General features: G+C 38.3%; 1 protein-coding gene across 1 annotated transcript in view; it reads right to left on the reverse strand.

The window, feature by feature from the left end:
- Nucleotides 1-1,642: 1,642 nt before the first annotated feature.
- The window catches only part of SLC6A17 (solute carrier family 6 member 17), a 22,706-nt gene continuing 9,450 nt past the window's right edge, over nt 1,643-14,898 (reverse strand). Inside the window, exons 2-11 of the mRNA XM_015814613.1 lie at nt 13,357-13,514; nt 11,582-11,708; nt 10,760-10,941; nt 9,879-9,989; nt 8,179-8,420; nt 7,400-7,592; nt 4,730-4,922; nt 3,362-3,521; nt 2,943-3,105; nt 1,643-2,011 (exon numbers count right to left, since the gene is read on the reverse strand). Of these exons, the coding sequence (XP_015670099.1) occupies nt 1,643-2,011; nt 2,943-3,105; nt 3,362-3,521; nt 4,730-4,922; nt 7,400-7,592; nt 8,179-8,420; nt 9,879-9,989; nt 10,760-10,941; nt 11,582-11,708; nt 13,357-13,514 (1,898 nt within the window). The remainder of the gene's footprint in view (nt 2,012-2,942; nt 3,106-3,361; nt 3,522-4,729; nt 4,923-7,399; nt 7,593-8,178; nt 8,421-9,878; nt 9,990-10,759; nt 10,942-11,581; nt 11,709-13,356; nt 13,515-14,898) is intronic.

Below are 14,898 nucleotides of genomic sequence, written 5' to 3' on the forward strand. Positions count from 1 at the left end.
AACAGACTTGGTGGTATTTCAGTCCACAAGTTGCAAGTAAGGGAATATTTAAATATCAAAACTAGAGAAGGATGAAATGAAAAGGGGAGGGGGAAGCCATTTAAAATGTTCATTAATTATATGGTTTACCTGAACAACTTTGTAAAGACTTATAACAGTTAAACTCTCACAGATAAATCGTACAATTTTGGAGGAGGAGGAGGAAGAGAATATTTTAAAATTGGTTTTAAAAATTGGCACTTCTTGTTTGAATCACCAATTGAATGTGACTGAGTGGGAGGCAAGAACTCTGCCATTAGACTTTAGTAATCTTATCAATTCTATCAGTATCTGATACTGTGATATATGTGCAGTTATCTTCCTCACTGCAGTTAAAGAAAATAGAGGTAACAGTTTGAAGAAAACATCTAAATTATCTTAAATATAAAATATAAAACATTGTTTAGAAAGTTTGATAATCCTGCTACACTAATCCTGGCTGGAGGACATAATTCACATGTGCTATGCTGAAGGAAATGTGCTATCAATGTTTTTTAATGTGCTTGTCATTCCTTCCAAAATTATAATATAGGAAATTCCTTCCATATATTTAATGGGCCCATATAACAGGAGTAGAGAACCTGAAGCCCTGCAGATGTTGCACTGCAGTTCTTTGCATTCCTTATCATTAGCCTTCCTAGCTGATGCCAATGAAATCAGCCTGGGGAGCTACGTATTCTCTCCATCTCTATTATAGAAAAGAGCTGCTACTGGAATAGTTCTTACTATGTCCTATATGTCAACATTTAATTAGTGTTGTGTAAATAATGTCAGGAATGACATCCTGAATTCTGGAAAACTACACTGATAGAGCTAAGTTTTGGTTCTGACTGACACACATGCCACAAACCTGAATTTGTGATAGAGGAATACTGTGAGTCTCAGCAGCATGCATACCATGGCCAACTTCCCTGAAACAAAACACCCTTCAGTTTTTGATCCATCTTCAGAAATAATATCACCAATCTCACACAATGCAACAGCAAGCATTCTAATGTGCTGTCTTACATAAAATGTATCTTAGTCAAGAGTTGTAAGACCTCTTCACTAAGACTGTGCAAATTGGATTCAGTCAAAGTGTAAAACCAGAAACGTCCTGGTAGAATCCATATTGGGCTATTAGTCTTTTTAAATCTTGTGCTATGAATAATGGTAGTTATTTGGCAAATGGGACAAAAGCCTCTTCTCCTAACTAAAAGTAAGGGACAGAGAAAGAGAGAGAGAGAGAGAGAGAGTCAAGGAACTAGCTGCTTCTTGTTTTTGTTTCGGCTGTTTCCTTATTCCATCTCTCTCCCCCAATCTTATATTTCTTGAAACAGGTTATCTGTGTTTTTCAATACCAATTAGCTAAAATTTCCCTTTTGACCATAAGATTTATTGCAATGTCCTATGACTACTATTATTCACTGAGGAAAATTCTGGTATTTCATTTGGAGAGCACCAGAAGGAAAGTAACTTTCCTTCTCACCTTTTACACTTGGTATCATCTACCTCTGGTTGCTATGCATGACGGGAAGGGTTTTTTTTTTTAAAGCATAGATGTCCTCCTGAAGGACTATCTTCTCTTTCACCCAGAAAGTAGGGGAAGGCTACTGGTCGATGGTCACAGTTCAGATTCAGGAGTGGTATCCATGAGGTACCCACTGCTGTAGCGTCCATTAGCAACATTGCTCATTTCCATTGGGGACGTGCTCCCAGGGCCCAGGTAAGAGCGATGTGCAGGCATTGGAGAAGGCGTTTCACTAGGAACTTTGCTCAAGATGAAACGGGTCTCATCATTGTCTTCCAAGTTGGATATGTCCTTCATCATACGCCCCTTTTTGTATGTGACAGACAGAGCATTAGAACCATCTGACACCAGGTGGAATTGGCGGAGGACAAAGACCACTGGCAGAGGAAGGGTGGCCAAGATGATCAGAGACACAAGGATGCCCATTGCCCATTTGGGGTAATAGAGAAATTTCTCTGCCGCCTGGAAAAGGAAACAGGAACAGTGAGATTTAGCATATATTTTTGGTATTATACACACATTTCTCAAATTAATTAGCTTAGCAGTTCTTTGAAACTAAGGCAAACATAAAACCATTCCTCTTCTATCACCTTTTAGGGAAGGAACACACTTTGAAAGGAGATGTTTAGAAGAATTAAACTGCTACCACTAAACAATTTCCCTTTCTCTTCATTTCATATAGGTAATTTCTTCCTTTTCTGTGTCAACAATTTGTCTGCTTCTTATTCACTATTCACTTTAGGCAGCTTACACCTGAGAGAATATAAAAATACAATTCTAGTAGTCCAAAGTCAGCTATGACTGGCAGGATAAAAGCCTTTATTCTATATGTACAATCCTTGCCTATTGTTGATGAGTGGGAATTTATTTATTTATTTGATTACAATTGCCACCCAACTCAACCAAGTCGCTTTTGTTTGAAAAGCGATGTGAAAAAAATGGCTGTTTTCACTACTTTCATAATCTAGGAATTTCCTGCAAAAGGAATAAATGCTTAAATCATTTTTCAGTCAGAATCTTCATAGTGCCCTGTCAAAACATAATTCTGGATTACTTTATTTTAAAGCATATGAAACTGTGATATATAAAAATTGTGTCATCTTGAAGGATTAAATGAAGCAGGAAGAAAATATCACAGTTCTTTGGACCTCTAATGTACAATCAGCATACTGTTTTTAGAACAAGAGTTCCCTTTGGTTTAATGTATATGGGCCCTGATCTAGTATTTATATAACTTCATCTGCACTGAAGATTCGGTGGCTTTATTACATGTTGTCATGCAGTTTTTGATCAACTGATATTCAGCAGCCTATGCAAATAAAATGGATCAGTTTCATGCTGATGCCCAGTTTATAGATTTGAAAATCTTGAGGTGTAACTTAAGCAGACTCACCTCTTCTCTTATCCAGGCACTATAACCTGGTGGATTGACTGCTAGCTGAATTATACTGGCTGTCATCAGGCCAGCCATACAGATGGGTGAAATGTACTTCCACGTATAAAAATAATAGTTGGAAGGCCGGAAACCCAGCATTTCTGTTAATTCTTGCATGAATCTAAAAAGGGAGAAGGAAGAAAGGAAACAGGTGAAGCACAAATGCCAGATTCTGTCTTTTTATTTCACACTGGATGGAGAAATTCAATCGAGAAATTTTGCTGGCACTAGAAATCTAAAGAAAAATCAAGAAATCTGAGGTTTTCACAATCAAGTAAAGTCATCATATAAAAAAGTGGTTTTAGAAGCAAAGGAGTAAAAGAAAGAAGAAATATAAGAACATCAGTTCCACTGATTCCTTTTGAAAGAACGCTTACTTCTTGGTACCGTAAATCCAAGCCACAGTAATGTTCTCCAGGATTACCACAAGAGTAAGTGGCAGCGTTGCAGAATAATCATCAAACATGGTGACGAAATAGTTGCCTGAGCGTTGCACAAAGATCAGACCCACGAAGAAAGCAAAAATGCAACAGCCAACTGTAAGGAGCAGATGACAATGGTTAACACATATAACTTTCTCTTAGATGCAATGGCTGTTATGTTGGTCTGGTTAACATATACAGTACTGTTATGTTTGTCCGATGAATATAATTATACTGTCTAAAAAAATAGCACACAAAACAAAAAGTCCTAAATAGAAATTCACAAATCATGAATATACTCCATACTGTGGAATAAATTAGTGCACTTCTATTGTATGTTTAGGCATGACAGAATTGGCATGTGCATTCAGTGGCAAAACAGGCAAATGTGTGTAACAGACCAAATGCAGGATCCAGCAGAACTTCTTATATGTGCAGTAAAAGCTATCCTCTTATGCTAAGCAGTCCATCTACATCCCTATAGGGAAGCTAACTGAAGGCAGAACAGAGCATAGCATTTAGTCTTCCTGTGTTTAAAAACATGATTTCAGCATGCAAGCTTCTCTGAAAGTAAATAGCCGTTGCAGAAAATGGGGATTATTTCCATAGGAATTGCTTCCAAGTAAACATGCAAAAGCCTGCAAAGTATCATGGGGCAAACAGTATAACTTATCTTTAGAGAAAGGTAAAACAAATTTTTGCTATAAATAAGTCTGGGAGATACTTGACTTAATAGTATGATGCATTGCAGAGAAAGCTCTTTAATTTTACCTGAGCAATCAGCAAAAATGGCACAGTTCACAACACGTACGGATTAGAGATGCCTCCAGCTAAGAATGTGTGGATTGGGTGAACTCAAGGTCAACTTTAGCCCGTAGAGAAGCCTCTCATTTATATGCTACATTTGGGCTGTGGTTACATATATTATTTTATCACAGTACATTTCACTGAAAACAGGAAGATTTACGTCCAAGGAACAATACATAAAATACGATGTAGAGTGACAAAACCACTTTCCAAACACAACTCAAACCTACTCATCACAAACTATTCTGTAAACCAATACTTTGGTCCATTTGTTTCCAAATAACATTAGCTATCACCTCAGTATCATAAGATTAACTTCCCAGAGTCTGAAAGGAAAAGGCTATTTCTTCTTTTTAAAGTAACAATGTTGGTGGAAACATTGATTAAGGGTCTGGATTAGGATGTTGGAGGAAGAGAAAGGATACCTGCAGTTTAATGGGCCCAGAGTGGTCCGCCTCTAATATATCTGCAGTGTTCTCCATGTGACTCTTTGCATTTCCCTGAAAATGACCTTACCTGTTAATGCTTCTTTGCGCACTTTGAACATGTCAATGATGGGGGTGGTGATGCCAGCCATGGTCCCAATCATGCTCCCCAAACCCAGGTTTATCAGCATCAGGAAGAACATCACTGACCAGAAAGGAGAAGCTGGGAAGTGGGTCATTGCTTCTGTGAAAGCTATGAATGCGAGGCCAGTTCCCTGCACTGACTGTATACAGCCAAAAGAAGATGCTTGTGTTATTCTTGACAAGAGAAAGAGCGTTATAAAAGCAGATGTGTGTGTATTCTTGTCAATAGGTTTCTTTCTGTAAAACTACAAGCTTTCAGAGCCAAACAGCCAGTCACATATTAGCCTCTGGTCCAATGAGGGGAATTTCCTATGTGGATAAGTAGAGGAAAAAGCATGCATGTACTAGGGATTGCACAAGCATCTGCTGTTTTCTATATATACATGCCCTGGAAGAGAGAAAATAAAACTCTGGCTTTATATTGCATGTATATCATAGATATGATGGGATGAGTATTTATTCCTCAAGTTTTCCCAACATCAGTAACGTCATATGACCCAAGCACATTTATTCACTTATGGTCCATAAGTCCTGAACCTCTTTCTTTTCAATAGCTGTGGAGAAAGGCTACCCACCACTTCAATAAATTATGACCCACACATTGGGAAAAACTACTTCACTGTGAGAAAATTCATGAACTTTCTTTCATATCAGGTTTAACGTCCAATGGTATTTTCTTATCATAGATGTTTCCACTCAGAACCCCTGAAATGAGTGCTAACTGGCAATAGATTTCAGAAACCTCAGAACATTAAAAACCAGTGACATAATTGTGGGCTGAAGCATTTGCTGTTGCAATTCTGCTACAATAAATTACATTAAAAACAAAAACAAAAGATGCCTGAGCCATTCCTCTGGATCTAAATATCATGTCTCTTATGATAAACCAGCAAGAGGATTGATCCATGCTCTACTATGCTGTATATCCAAGCAATAGTTTTCAAGAGCACCTGTGGGCTGATAGACATTTTCTTTGGCATCTCCAAGGTTCTTTGCCCCACCTGACTTTATTTTAAATCTTTCAATTAAAATAATTATGTGGGAATGCCCCCCTATTTCAAAACAAAATATAAGAGGGTTATATCACCTTTCTTTACAAAGATGCCTCTGTTCCCTATGCATCTGAAACTTTAGTCACTGCTAGGAATCAGAGGCTGCTATGAGGAATGTTCTAGACATCTGCCAGATAAAATTTCTCAGATCAGGTCTAAGTTGGATTCTGAGTAAGTGCAGTTCAGTGGTGGGATTCAAATATGTGAACAACCAGTTCTCTGTGTGGATGCCGCTTCCAGAAGTCCATTCTGGGCCTGGGCAACAAAAAATTAGCTACTGGTTCTGCCGAAGTGATGCAAACTGGCTGGATCCCACCACTGGTGCAGTTGAGTTGATCAGTGCATGGACTGCCCATTTATGTGGAATGGGTTTGTGCCAGTTGACCCCAACGAAATGGACAGTAGTCAGACTACAGCTTCAGAGAGTCCCGGAGGAAGAAGATTAATCTAGAACTTTTTCAGTTCAGGTCAGACCTGGATATAGTTCTGAAACAGCATTGGTTGATTACCTGTGGAGGGACTGGGAAGGTGGAGCTGCATCTATTCTAGCTCTCAGTCTCTTAGCAGCCTTCAGTATCATTGACTATGCAAACTTCTAGTTGAGCTTAGGGGGCTAGGAGTGGGAAGCAGGATGTTGCAGTAGTTGGGGTCCGTTCTAATCATTATTGAGCAGGGGGAAAAGTCTAGCCCTAAACCCCTAATGTGTGGGTTGCCAAACGTTCTACTTTCCTACATGAGGCCACTAGGTAAGGTTATCCAATGACAGAGGTTTACGTATCATTAGTACATGGTTTTATTTTGTTTAAATCACTTAGTAAATGCAGAAAACTATGCCATGGACTAATACTCCATCTATTAAAGTAGGCATTCTGAAGTTAAAAACCATAATGAACTGAATCCAGCAACTTATGTTTCCTTCCTCGAAAAGGCTTATTTTACAGTATCTTGGGTTTTTTTTAATATAATTTAATGAACAAAGTTCTTAACTTTAAATAAATTCAATATGAAGACTTTGCTCATGCAAAGTTCTAAATCAGATTTTTTTTTTAAAAAAAGACTTGTTGAATAATCCATGATTTATTCTTGATGCCTTTGGGCTTCATGCCTTTATGCACAAACTCCAACTGTGCCGTCGAAGATACAGTAGTCATGGGCTTTCTGGCCCAGTTTTCTCCAATTGTCGTGCAAACACTTAGAATGAAATAGGTAGATCACTAAACAAACATTTGAATAAGTTAAGATCTGGGATTAGATGTGTTAACAAACCTGGAACTGGAATTTGTAAATCAATAAATCATGGTTGCACATTGTGGCTTATTGCTTTTACATCATGATCTCTGTCTTGGGATGACCATGTCATTAGGAACTTATCATTATTTACAAACCAAACCAATACCTACAGTCAGTTTATGTAAGGGATTTGACATTTGGGCAGTATTTGATCAAGTCTTCATTCCGGAAGAGATATTGCTTCAGAAGAACTATAATGTGTTCTTTTTCCTGTAATTTATCTCTTTATTTTCAAAGGAATTAAGATGGCCCCAAATGCCAGTCCTTAAACATACCTTGTTAAGCTCGTCTTCCAGCAGGCAGGGATCCAATCCCAGCTTCTCAAATTGATCCTTCTTCACTGTCTTTATGACAGCATACATTTCAGTGTAATCCTTGGCTGTCAGATGGGAGAAGTTCACTTGGGGTGGTATCAGGGCATGGCTGAGGATATTTGTGTTCAGATAACCCAGGATCTTCTCAGCATTTCTACAGAAGGAAAAATATATATATACTTACAGAGACATTCTCTAAATCCCAGAGAATACAATGAATTCCATCTACTCTCAGCAAAATAAGCTATCATTTTTTTAGGCTGATGTAGAAGAATTAATTTTATTATTCTCAGGAGTTTCTTCAGAAAGTATATGATGAAAAGATCTCATCTCTATTTGTTGTAAGCAAAAGATCTCTTCTCTATTTGCTAGGAGCCGTGGTGGCACAGTACTTAGTATGCAGTATTGCAGGCTAATTAACAGCTGACTGTTAAGGAATTTGATTCTGACAGGCTCAAGGTTGAGTCAGCCTTCCATCCTTCCAAGGTTGGTAAATGAGGAACCAGATTGTTGGGGGCAACATGCTCTCTGTAAACCACTTAGAGAGGGCTGTAAAGCACTATGAAGCGGTATATAAGTCCAAGTGCTATTGTTTGCTATTGCTATTGCTGTACACTTGAGATATCAATCCATTTGGAGGAGAATGATAGATTACTGAAATTGTAAATTAGAATAAGCTGTACTTCAGAAATGATAACTGTATGTGCTAGTGTTCCCTACCCAAATCACCTGGTACTTACTCAATCACACACTTTTCATTCATGACATTGGCTTTGAAGCCCAGCACAGCAAAAACAACCAATGTGGCCAAGATGGAAGTGAAGAAATTGATAAAGGAGACAAGGGCTGCATCAAAGTGGCAGTTATTATCCTGTTTGTTATAACTGGAAAAGGCAATAACTCCACCAAAACCCAGTCCAAGGGCAAAGAAGACCTGAGTGGCAGCTTCTCGCCATACTTGGAGATCCAACATTTTATCAAGCTGCAAAAAAGAGAGATGGACAGAAAGGTCAAGTCATCCCTGCATCTTTGTTGGTGAGCAGGGAAACACCTCCTACAGTATATTATAAACAAAGAGAAAGATTGTAGGTGTACTTTGTATATATGCGGGCAAGGGCCCAATAACTTTCTCCTCTGCCAATGGAATTATGGATGATAATGGGCAAATCCAAAGAAGGTGGGGCATTTTTAAGATCTATTAAAATCAGACTATTTGTTTGGAGTGCTCATATATTAATGTTGCCCAATAAATTATAATCTCTGGGCAGCTTACAGTCATAAAACATATATAGTTTTTATGCGATTTTTACTTGATGAATTACAGTTTTGCTGTTTGATCAGTATTTTGGTGTTATTCATTGGAACACTATTTAACTATAAATAGCCATCAAATTACAAACTGTAAAATAAATTTGTCGGTGGACCAGCATCACAACTAAACTAAAAATAAGTGTTACACATAGAGTACTGTAGTGAGTAAGTTAAAGATAATGTAGGAAGACTGACTTCAGATTCAATTCGCCAAAGGTGGTCAATTTCAAAATTCTACTCAGGGGTGCAAGTTCGTCCTTTCTCAAAACTGCCTCTTTGCCAAGATCATGCAGCTGCCCTTCACAGCTGGCACATAGTTCCAGAGAAGGATGATATCTGCTTTGGGAGTTGCAGATGTCATCTGCCTGACAATCCAGGCATTCCAAAGCACTTTTGAAAACATCCCCAAGCAATATAAAAAAACCTCACCCAGTGCTGCAGAAATTTCCATAAGGAAGATGCTAACGTTCTGGGATAATATCCAACAACTAAATTATTATTCCTATATATCTGACGTGTACCAAAATGGGAAAAAAGTGCCTTAAGGCACAACGAAAAGTAGAGACAGAAAAACTCCCTTAAGTTTTAAGTACGGGTAGTCCTCAACTTACAACCACAATTGAGGCCAAAATTTCTGTTGCTAAGTGAGACAGTTGTTAAGTGAATTTTGCCCCATTTTATGACCTTTCTTGTCACTGCAGTCGTTAAATTAGTAACAGGGTTGTTGACTGAATCTGGTTTCCCCATTGATTTTGTCAGAAGATCACAAAAGGTGATCACATGACCTTGGGACACCGCAACCATCATAAATATGAACGAATTGCCCAACATCCAAATTTTAATCTCATGACTATGGAGATGCCTCAATGGTTGTAAGTGTGAAAAATGGTCATGTCACTTTTTTCAGTGACTTTGAATGGTCACTAAATGAACTGGTGTAAGTCAAGGACTATCTGTACACTTAGTGAGCCTCTGAAGGCTCTTCTCCCTCAGCCTAATCTACCTCTCAGGGTGAATGTAGAGTGGAGAAACCTGGAGACCCACCTTAATAGTTAGGCACAAAACCAACTGGGTGACTCTCAGCTTCTAGGAACTAACAATAATGTAAAGGTATTTTAAAAAGTCTTACCTTAGGAGTGAACATATGTAGAATCCCATCTACTGCCCCTCTCAAAAGCAAACCCCTGATCAGGAAGCAGATCAATACCACATACGGAAAGAGAGAGCTGAAATACATCACCTAAGTGGGGGAGAGGATGTGATGTAAATCAGCAGTAGCACCGATAGGCACCAACCCTAATCAGTTGTTTAATGCGTCATAGTTTTCTATAAAAATGTTGGGAATTGCAATTTGATGAGATTAGATAAATTATCTTCTGGTTATTCCTAGCCTTCCTTATAAACAGAACTATGATTTCCAGAAGGGCAGTCCACTAGACTGAGAAACTGAAAAACAAGAAGATGATGGCAACCACTTCCACACATGGCCAAAAAATCAACATGGGCATGGCTATACATTCACCAATAATCAAGTTTGTGAGCTCTGTTGAAATAAGAGTTATGATGTCTTGTGGCATTTTAAATATGAATAAAGGTATCAGATCCATACATTGGTGAAGTAACCATGGTCCATAAAAATTGTTACAATAAATTTGTTCATTCATCTTGTAATATATTTATAACATTCAAGACCTCTAGTACTTTAAATCGAGCCATCTAATCAGAGTAGCTGGTCCCGAAAGAGCTGGATAATGGTGAATATAACCCATTGTTGCCATGGGCCTGTTCACATGCTTATCTTTTAAATAACTACCAAAAAGCACAGGACCATGGAACATGGAACAGGCATACCTACACTTGGCAAGTGTTTAGACAAAATCTGCATGTTTTCAGAATTCGCTTGAACACTCTGGGTGTGTAGAAGTGACTACTGATTTATACTCTTAAAAGAATCAATCAGTTCTAAAGATCCTGCTATTCTCTATTTCAACCCATCACCATGATACTTACCTTTCCTGAGGATTGGATCCCTTTGATCATAGCTAAGCATACAATGCTCCAAGCTATCAGTAGACATAAGGTCATTCTCCAGTTAAGTCCACCACTCTCTGAAATGGAGCTGGAAATATCCAGGGCATCACGATACCAGAAGAAAGTAGTTGCAGAGCTTTTGTCACATTCTGGTTCTACAACTGTAGAGGATAAGAACTTGGGTTGAATACAAATCTTTCATTTGGCAATTTACAGTGGCATGCCTAAGGTGTAGCTAAGTGAGATAGAATTTATTTAGAGCCATTGCATAGGATACATTAGGAAATATGCCTAGAGGTCTTTTTCAGAAATGGAAGTGGGGAGAATGTTGCTATCCAAAATTAAAGATTAAATAAAAGGGGTGATTTATACTCACTATAAAAGATTCATCTATGTGCTGGGAGATGTTCAAAGTCTATTAAATGCTCCATTAGCTTCCAAAGTGTCTCAGTTGCATCCTTTGGAAACTATTTCTTACCAGCTCATACAATCTCTTATTCTAGAAGGATGAAACAGACCTGAGCTATTGTCATTTTTGGAATGGAAGCCTCTGCTCTGCTACACTCTTAACATCACAGAAAAAGAGATATCGAATGAATACTTTGTGTTTCTCACAGAAGGAAGGAAAAAAAGTGAATGCATCCCACCCTTCCAAGTGGCATTAACAGGAAGCAGCATTAAGTACTATTTCAACCATTACCTTTATTGCTTTATTATCGTAATAAAAAGTAGACAATTAGAATGGAAATTTGCCTCATCTTCTTTCCCCTATACAGATAGTTGCAAAAAATGGCTACTCACTTGTCACTGAGCCATTTTTCAAAATAGGACATTCACTCCAAGGTAAAGGATATTGGAAGGATTTGAAAAAGTAGAAGATGCTCCATCCAATGATCACATTATAATAGAGTCCAACAAACAAGCAGACCTGGCAAAAGGAAACTGAAATCATGTCTAGATCCTAGATAACAATATTTCATTCAAACACAGGAAGAGGACCTTCCAAAGTGAACCCCAGAAAATGGCCAACTGCCATTTATTTATTTAGCATATGGCATGTCACACATGGACTTTCATCATGAATAGTTTTGTGAACATATTTAATCTCCAAGTTGCCATGGGTCTGGGAATATTTATACACCAACAGGGTGCTCCTGAAGAACCAGTCTAATTTAGGGGCTGTAGATCATGTTTTCACTCAATTAATGGCATAGATCTACTTCACCCATTGAAATGAATAGAGCAGTGCTCATGGGCAAGAAATGTGAGTGTACCTTAAAAGTAGAAGCAGAAGCCTATCTGGGTGTTTATGATTACCCTCCACCATGGCCATTCTCCTAATGAACTAGGTTCCCATATTAACTGTGAATTATATAATATTGCAAAATCCAATAGGAGAACTTGCAAAATGATCTCAAACATTATTCTCTGTTTCATCATAATTCCTCTAGTTTTCAGCATTATTTATTGCTTTTTAGATCTTCTTTTCTTTTGCCTCCATTAAGCTGCTAGACATTTTAGGCATTTAGGCATTTCACTTAGAAATAAATACTTTTCAGGATGACTCGTAATATTTCTCCAATACTGAACGAAATTTTCTGCAGTGATAATGTACTGTTACACAGTTGTTTAGAAGTCAGAAGTCAGCACATTTTATAAAATGTCCCCAACCTAAATGGCTTTTTTTTCTTATGCTAATAGCCTGATTGTTTCCTAAATTCCTAATTAGGAAAAAATGGACTCTTAGGAGAAGGCTATGAATGTTGATACATGCAAGTAGAACATATAGCACTTTTAGAATTAGAATAGTATAGAGCTAGAAGGGACCTTGGAGGTCTTCTAGTCCAGCTCCCTGCTCAAGCAGGAGAACCTATACTATTTCAGACAAGTGACTGTCTAGTCTCTTCTTAAAAACTTCCAGTGATGGAGCGCCCATGATTTCTGAAGGCAAGCTGTTCCACTGGTTAATTGTTCTCACTGTTAGGAAGTTTCTCCTTAATTCCAGGTTGCTTCTCTCTTTGGTCAGTTTCCAACTTTGATGCCATTCCCTTTCAGACATTGTGCAGCTTTTTGTTTGTTTTCTTTAAAAAAGCTGTCCTAAACATGAATGTCAGATCCCTAATTGATTCCACATATCAACATATTTTTATTCCATTATTCATAATTAATCACCCTTATTTAACATATCTGCTAGATTATTAATGGCCAGACATTATCCTCTTTTTTCCTGTTAGAACTTTGACATGCATCAACATGCAGATCTCTGTATTGTACACAACAACTTTATTTTATGAAACAGCATAAAACGGCATTGCAAAAAGAAAACCCTATCCAGGTAACCCCAAACTTCTTAAATTTTAGAAGTAGAATTTACCGAGCTAGTCATCCCCTTCTTTTCCTTTCCTTTTTGGCTGTTTCTGTTAGATAACTCAGAGTTAGGAATTTTGGTCCACCTACTGTAAATTTTGCATAAATTTAATAATAGACCCAGACTTCCTTTTTTGGCAAAACCACCTACATATTATGCACCCATTTATAGCCCTGAATAAGACATATGAATTCATCCAATCACTCACTAAGAGGCTGGCAAATCCAATGCCACCTAATCGAGGGCAAATGTAATTCCACACTCCTATGCTGCCCCGGCGGATTCTCTGCCCTGCGGCCAGTTCCAGGAAAAAGAGGGGGACTCCAATAAGGATGAGCAGGATCAGATAGGGGATTAGATAAGCACCTGAAAGGGAAAAGAAAGTTTCATTAGAGACATTTCTTTTTCTGTTACAGATCACAAGAAAAATCATCTGACCCTGAACACTTGTATGCAGACGAACAGCATGCATGGGGCAAAGGTTTAAAAACCTATTTGGGGTTTCAGACAGCGAGTGGCTTTGATTAGCACTTCAGAATGAGGCCACATTTTTATTCAGCTCTGAAGCACAAAACCTTACTTTATTACATTGCTTCATGGCCTTTTATGTTTCCCCCAATGGGAAATGGAAAAATAAACAAATGGCCACAATATCTTTGCTTCTGTTTTAAAATGGCAGAGTTGAATCATTAAACTCTCTAATAAAGGAATGATGTTCTGGATCGTATAACTCTATGTAACCCTGACTAGAGCATGTAGGTTTGCATGTAAGAATGTTTGGCATTTATTGGGTTAAGTGCTGTCTCCTTAAGAGATGGCTTATGGGTAATGTAGTTTTAGCTAGTCAGTCATCCCATGTTAATGGGTCAGTGGGAGGAGTTTCTAAAGGGCATTGGGAGACTTCCTGGACACAAGCCAGTTGGAATGTCTTTGTCTAAGAGAAGCATGGGCCATCGGATGCCACGTGATGACCCTGTTCCGCTATAAAGATGGTATGGAGAAAGCATTATCTTCTCACCTATGAGAATGAACAGAGATGTATTTTCCAGAAGCAACCATCATAAATGCAAGTAATCTCTCTGAATAAATACGTTTCTGTTATGAAATTATTCCTATTGAGTTTATCTGTCTGATCCGATTTATAAGGCGTTTTAACTCTGGGTCAGAACAAATGACATCTACCACACTTCAGATAAAAACAGGCAAGAAGACATAGATAATTTATAAAGAGAAGGAAATTCCATCAAGACTAAAAAGGAAAAGGAAAAGGGGTTTCTGGGTGAGGTTTCTGGTCAGTTGTTTCCATCAGGGGCTCCACAAGCAGAAACAGCACTGCACATCAGGAGAGAAGAAATTTCTTTGGAGGAAGGAAAAATCAGGTGATCACCTGTGCTTGTGCTCTGGAAGAACTGTTCCCCATGAGAGGAGCACAGGAACTGAGTTACTTGTGGCCAATTGCAAGTTGAGCAACTTGGGAGCCAAAGGATTTACAATGTGCCCTTAACTGCTGTGCAGCTTTACAAACATAATAATAATAATAAAGTTGGAAGGGACCTTGGAGGTCATCGAGTCCAACCTCCTGCTCAGGCAGGAAACCCTATACCATTTCAGACAAACGGCTGTCCAGTCTCTTCTTAAAAACTTCCAGTGTTTGAGCATTCACCACTTCTGGAGGCAGGTTGTTCCACTGGTTAATTGTTCTAACTGTCAGGAAGTTTCTCCTTAGTTCTAAGTTGCTTCTCTCCTTGAC

This window comes from Protobothrops mucrosquamatus, unplaced genomic scaffold (genome assembly GCF_001527695.2).
Source record: "Protobothrops mucrosquamatus isolate PMUCROS unplaced genomic scaffold, P.Mucros_1.0 scaffold267, whole genome shotgun sequence".
NCBI classification, from domain to species: domain Eukaryota; kingdom Metazoa; phylum Chordata; class Lepidosauria; order Squamata; family Viperidae; genus Protobothrops; species Protobothrops mucrosquamatus.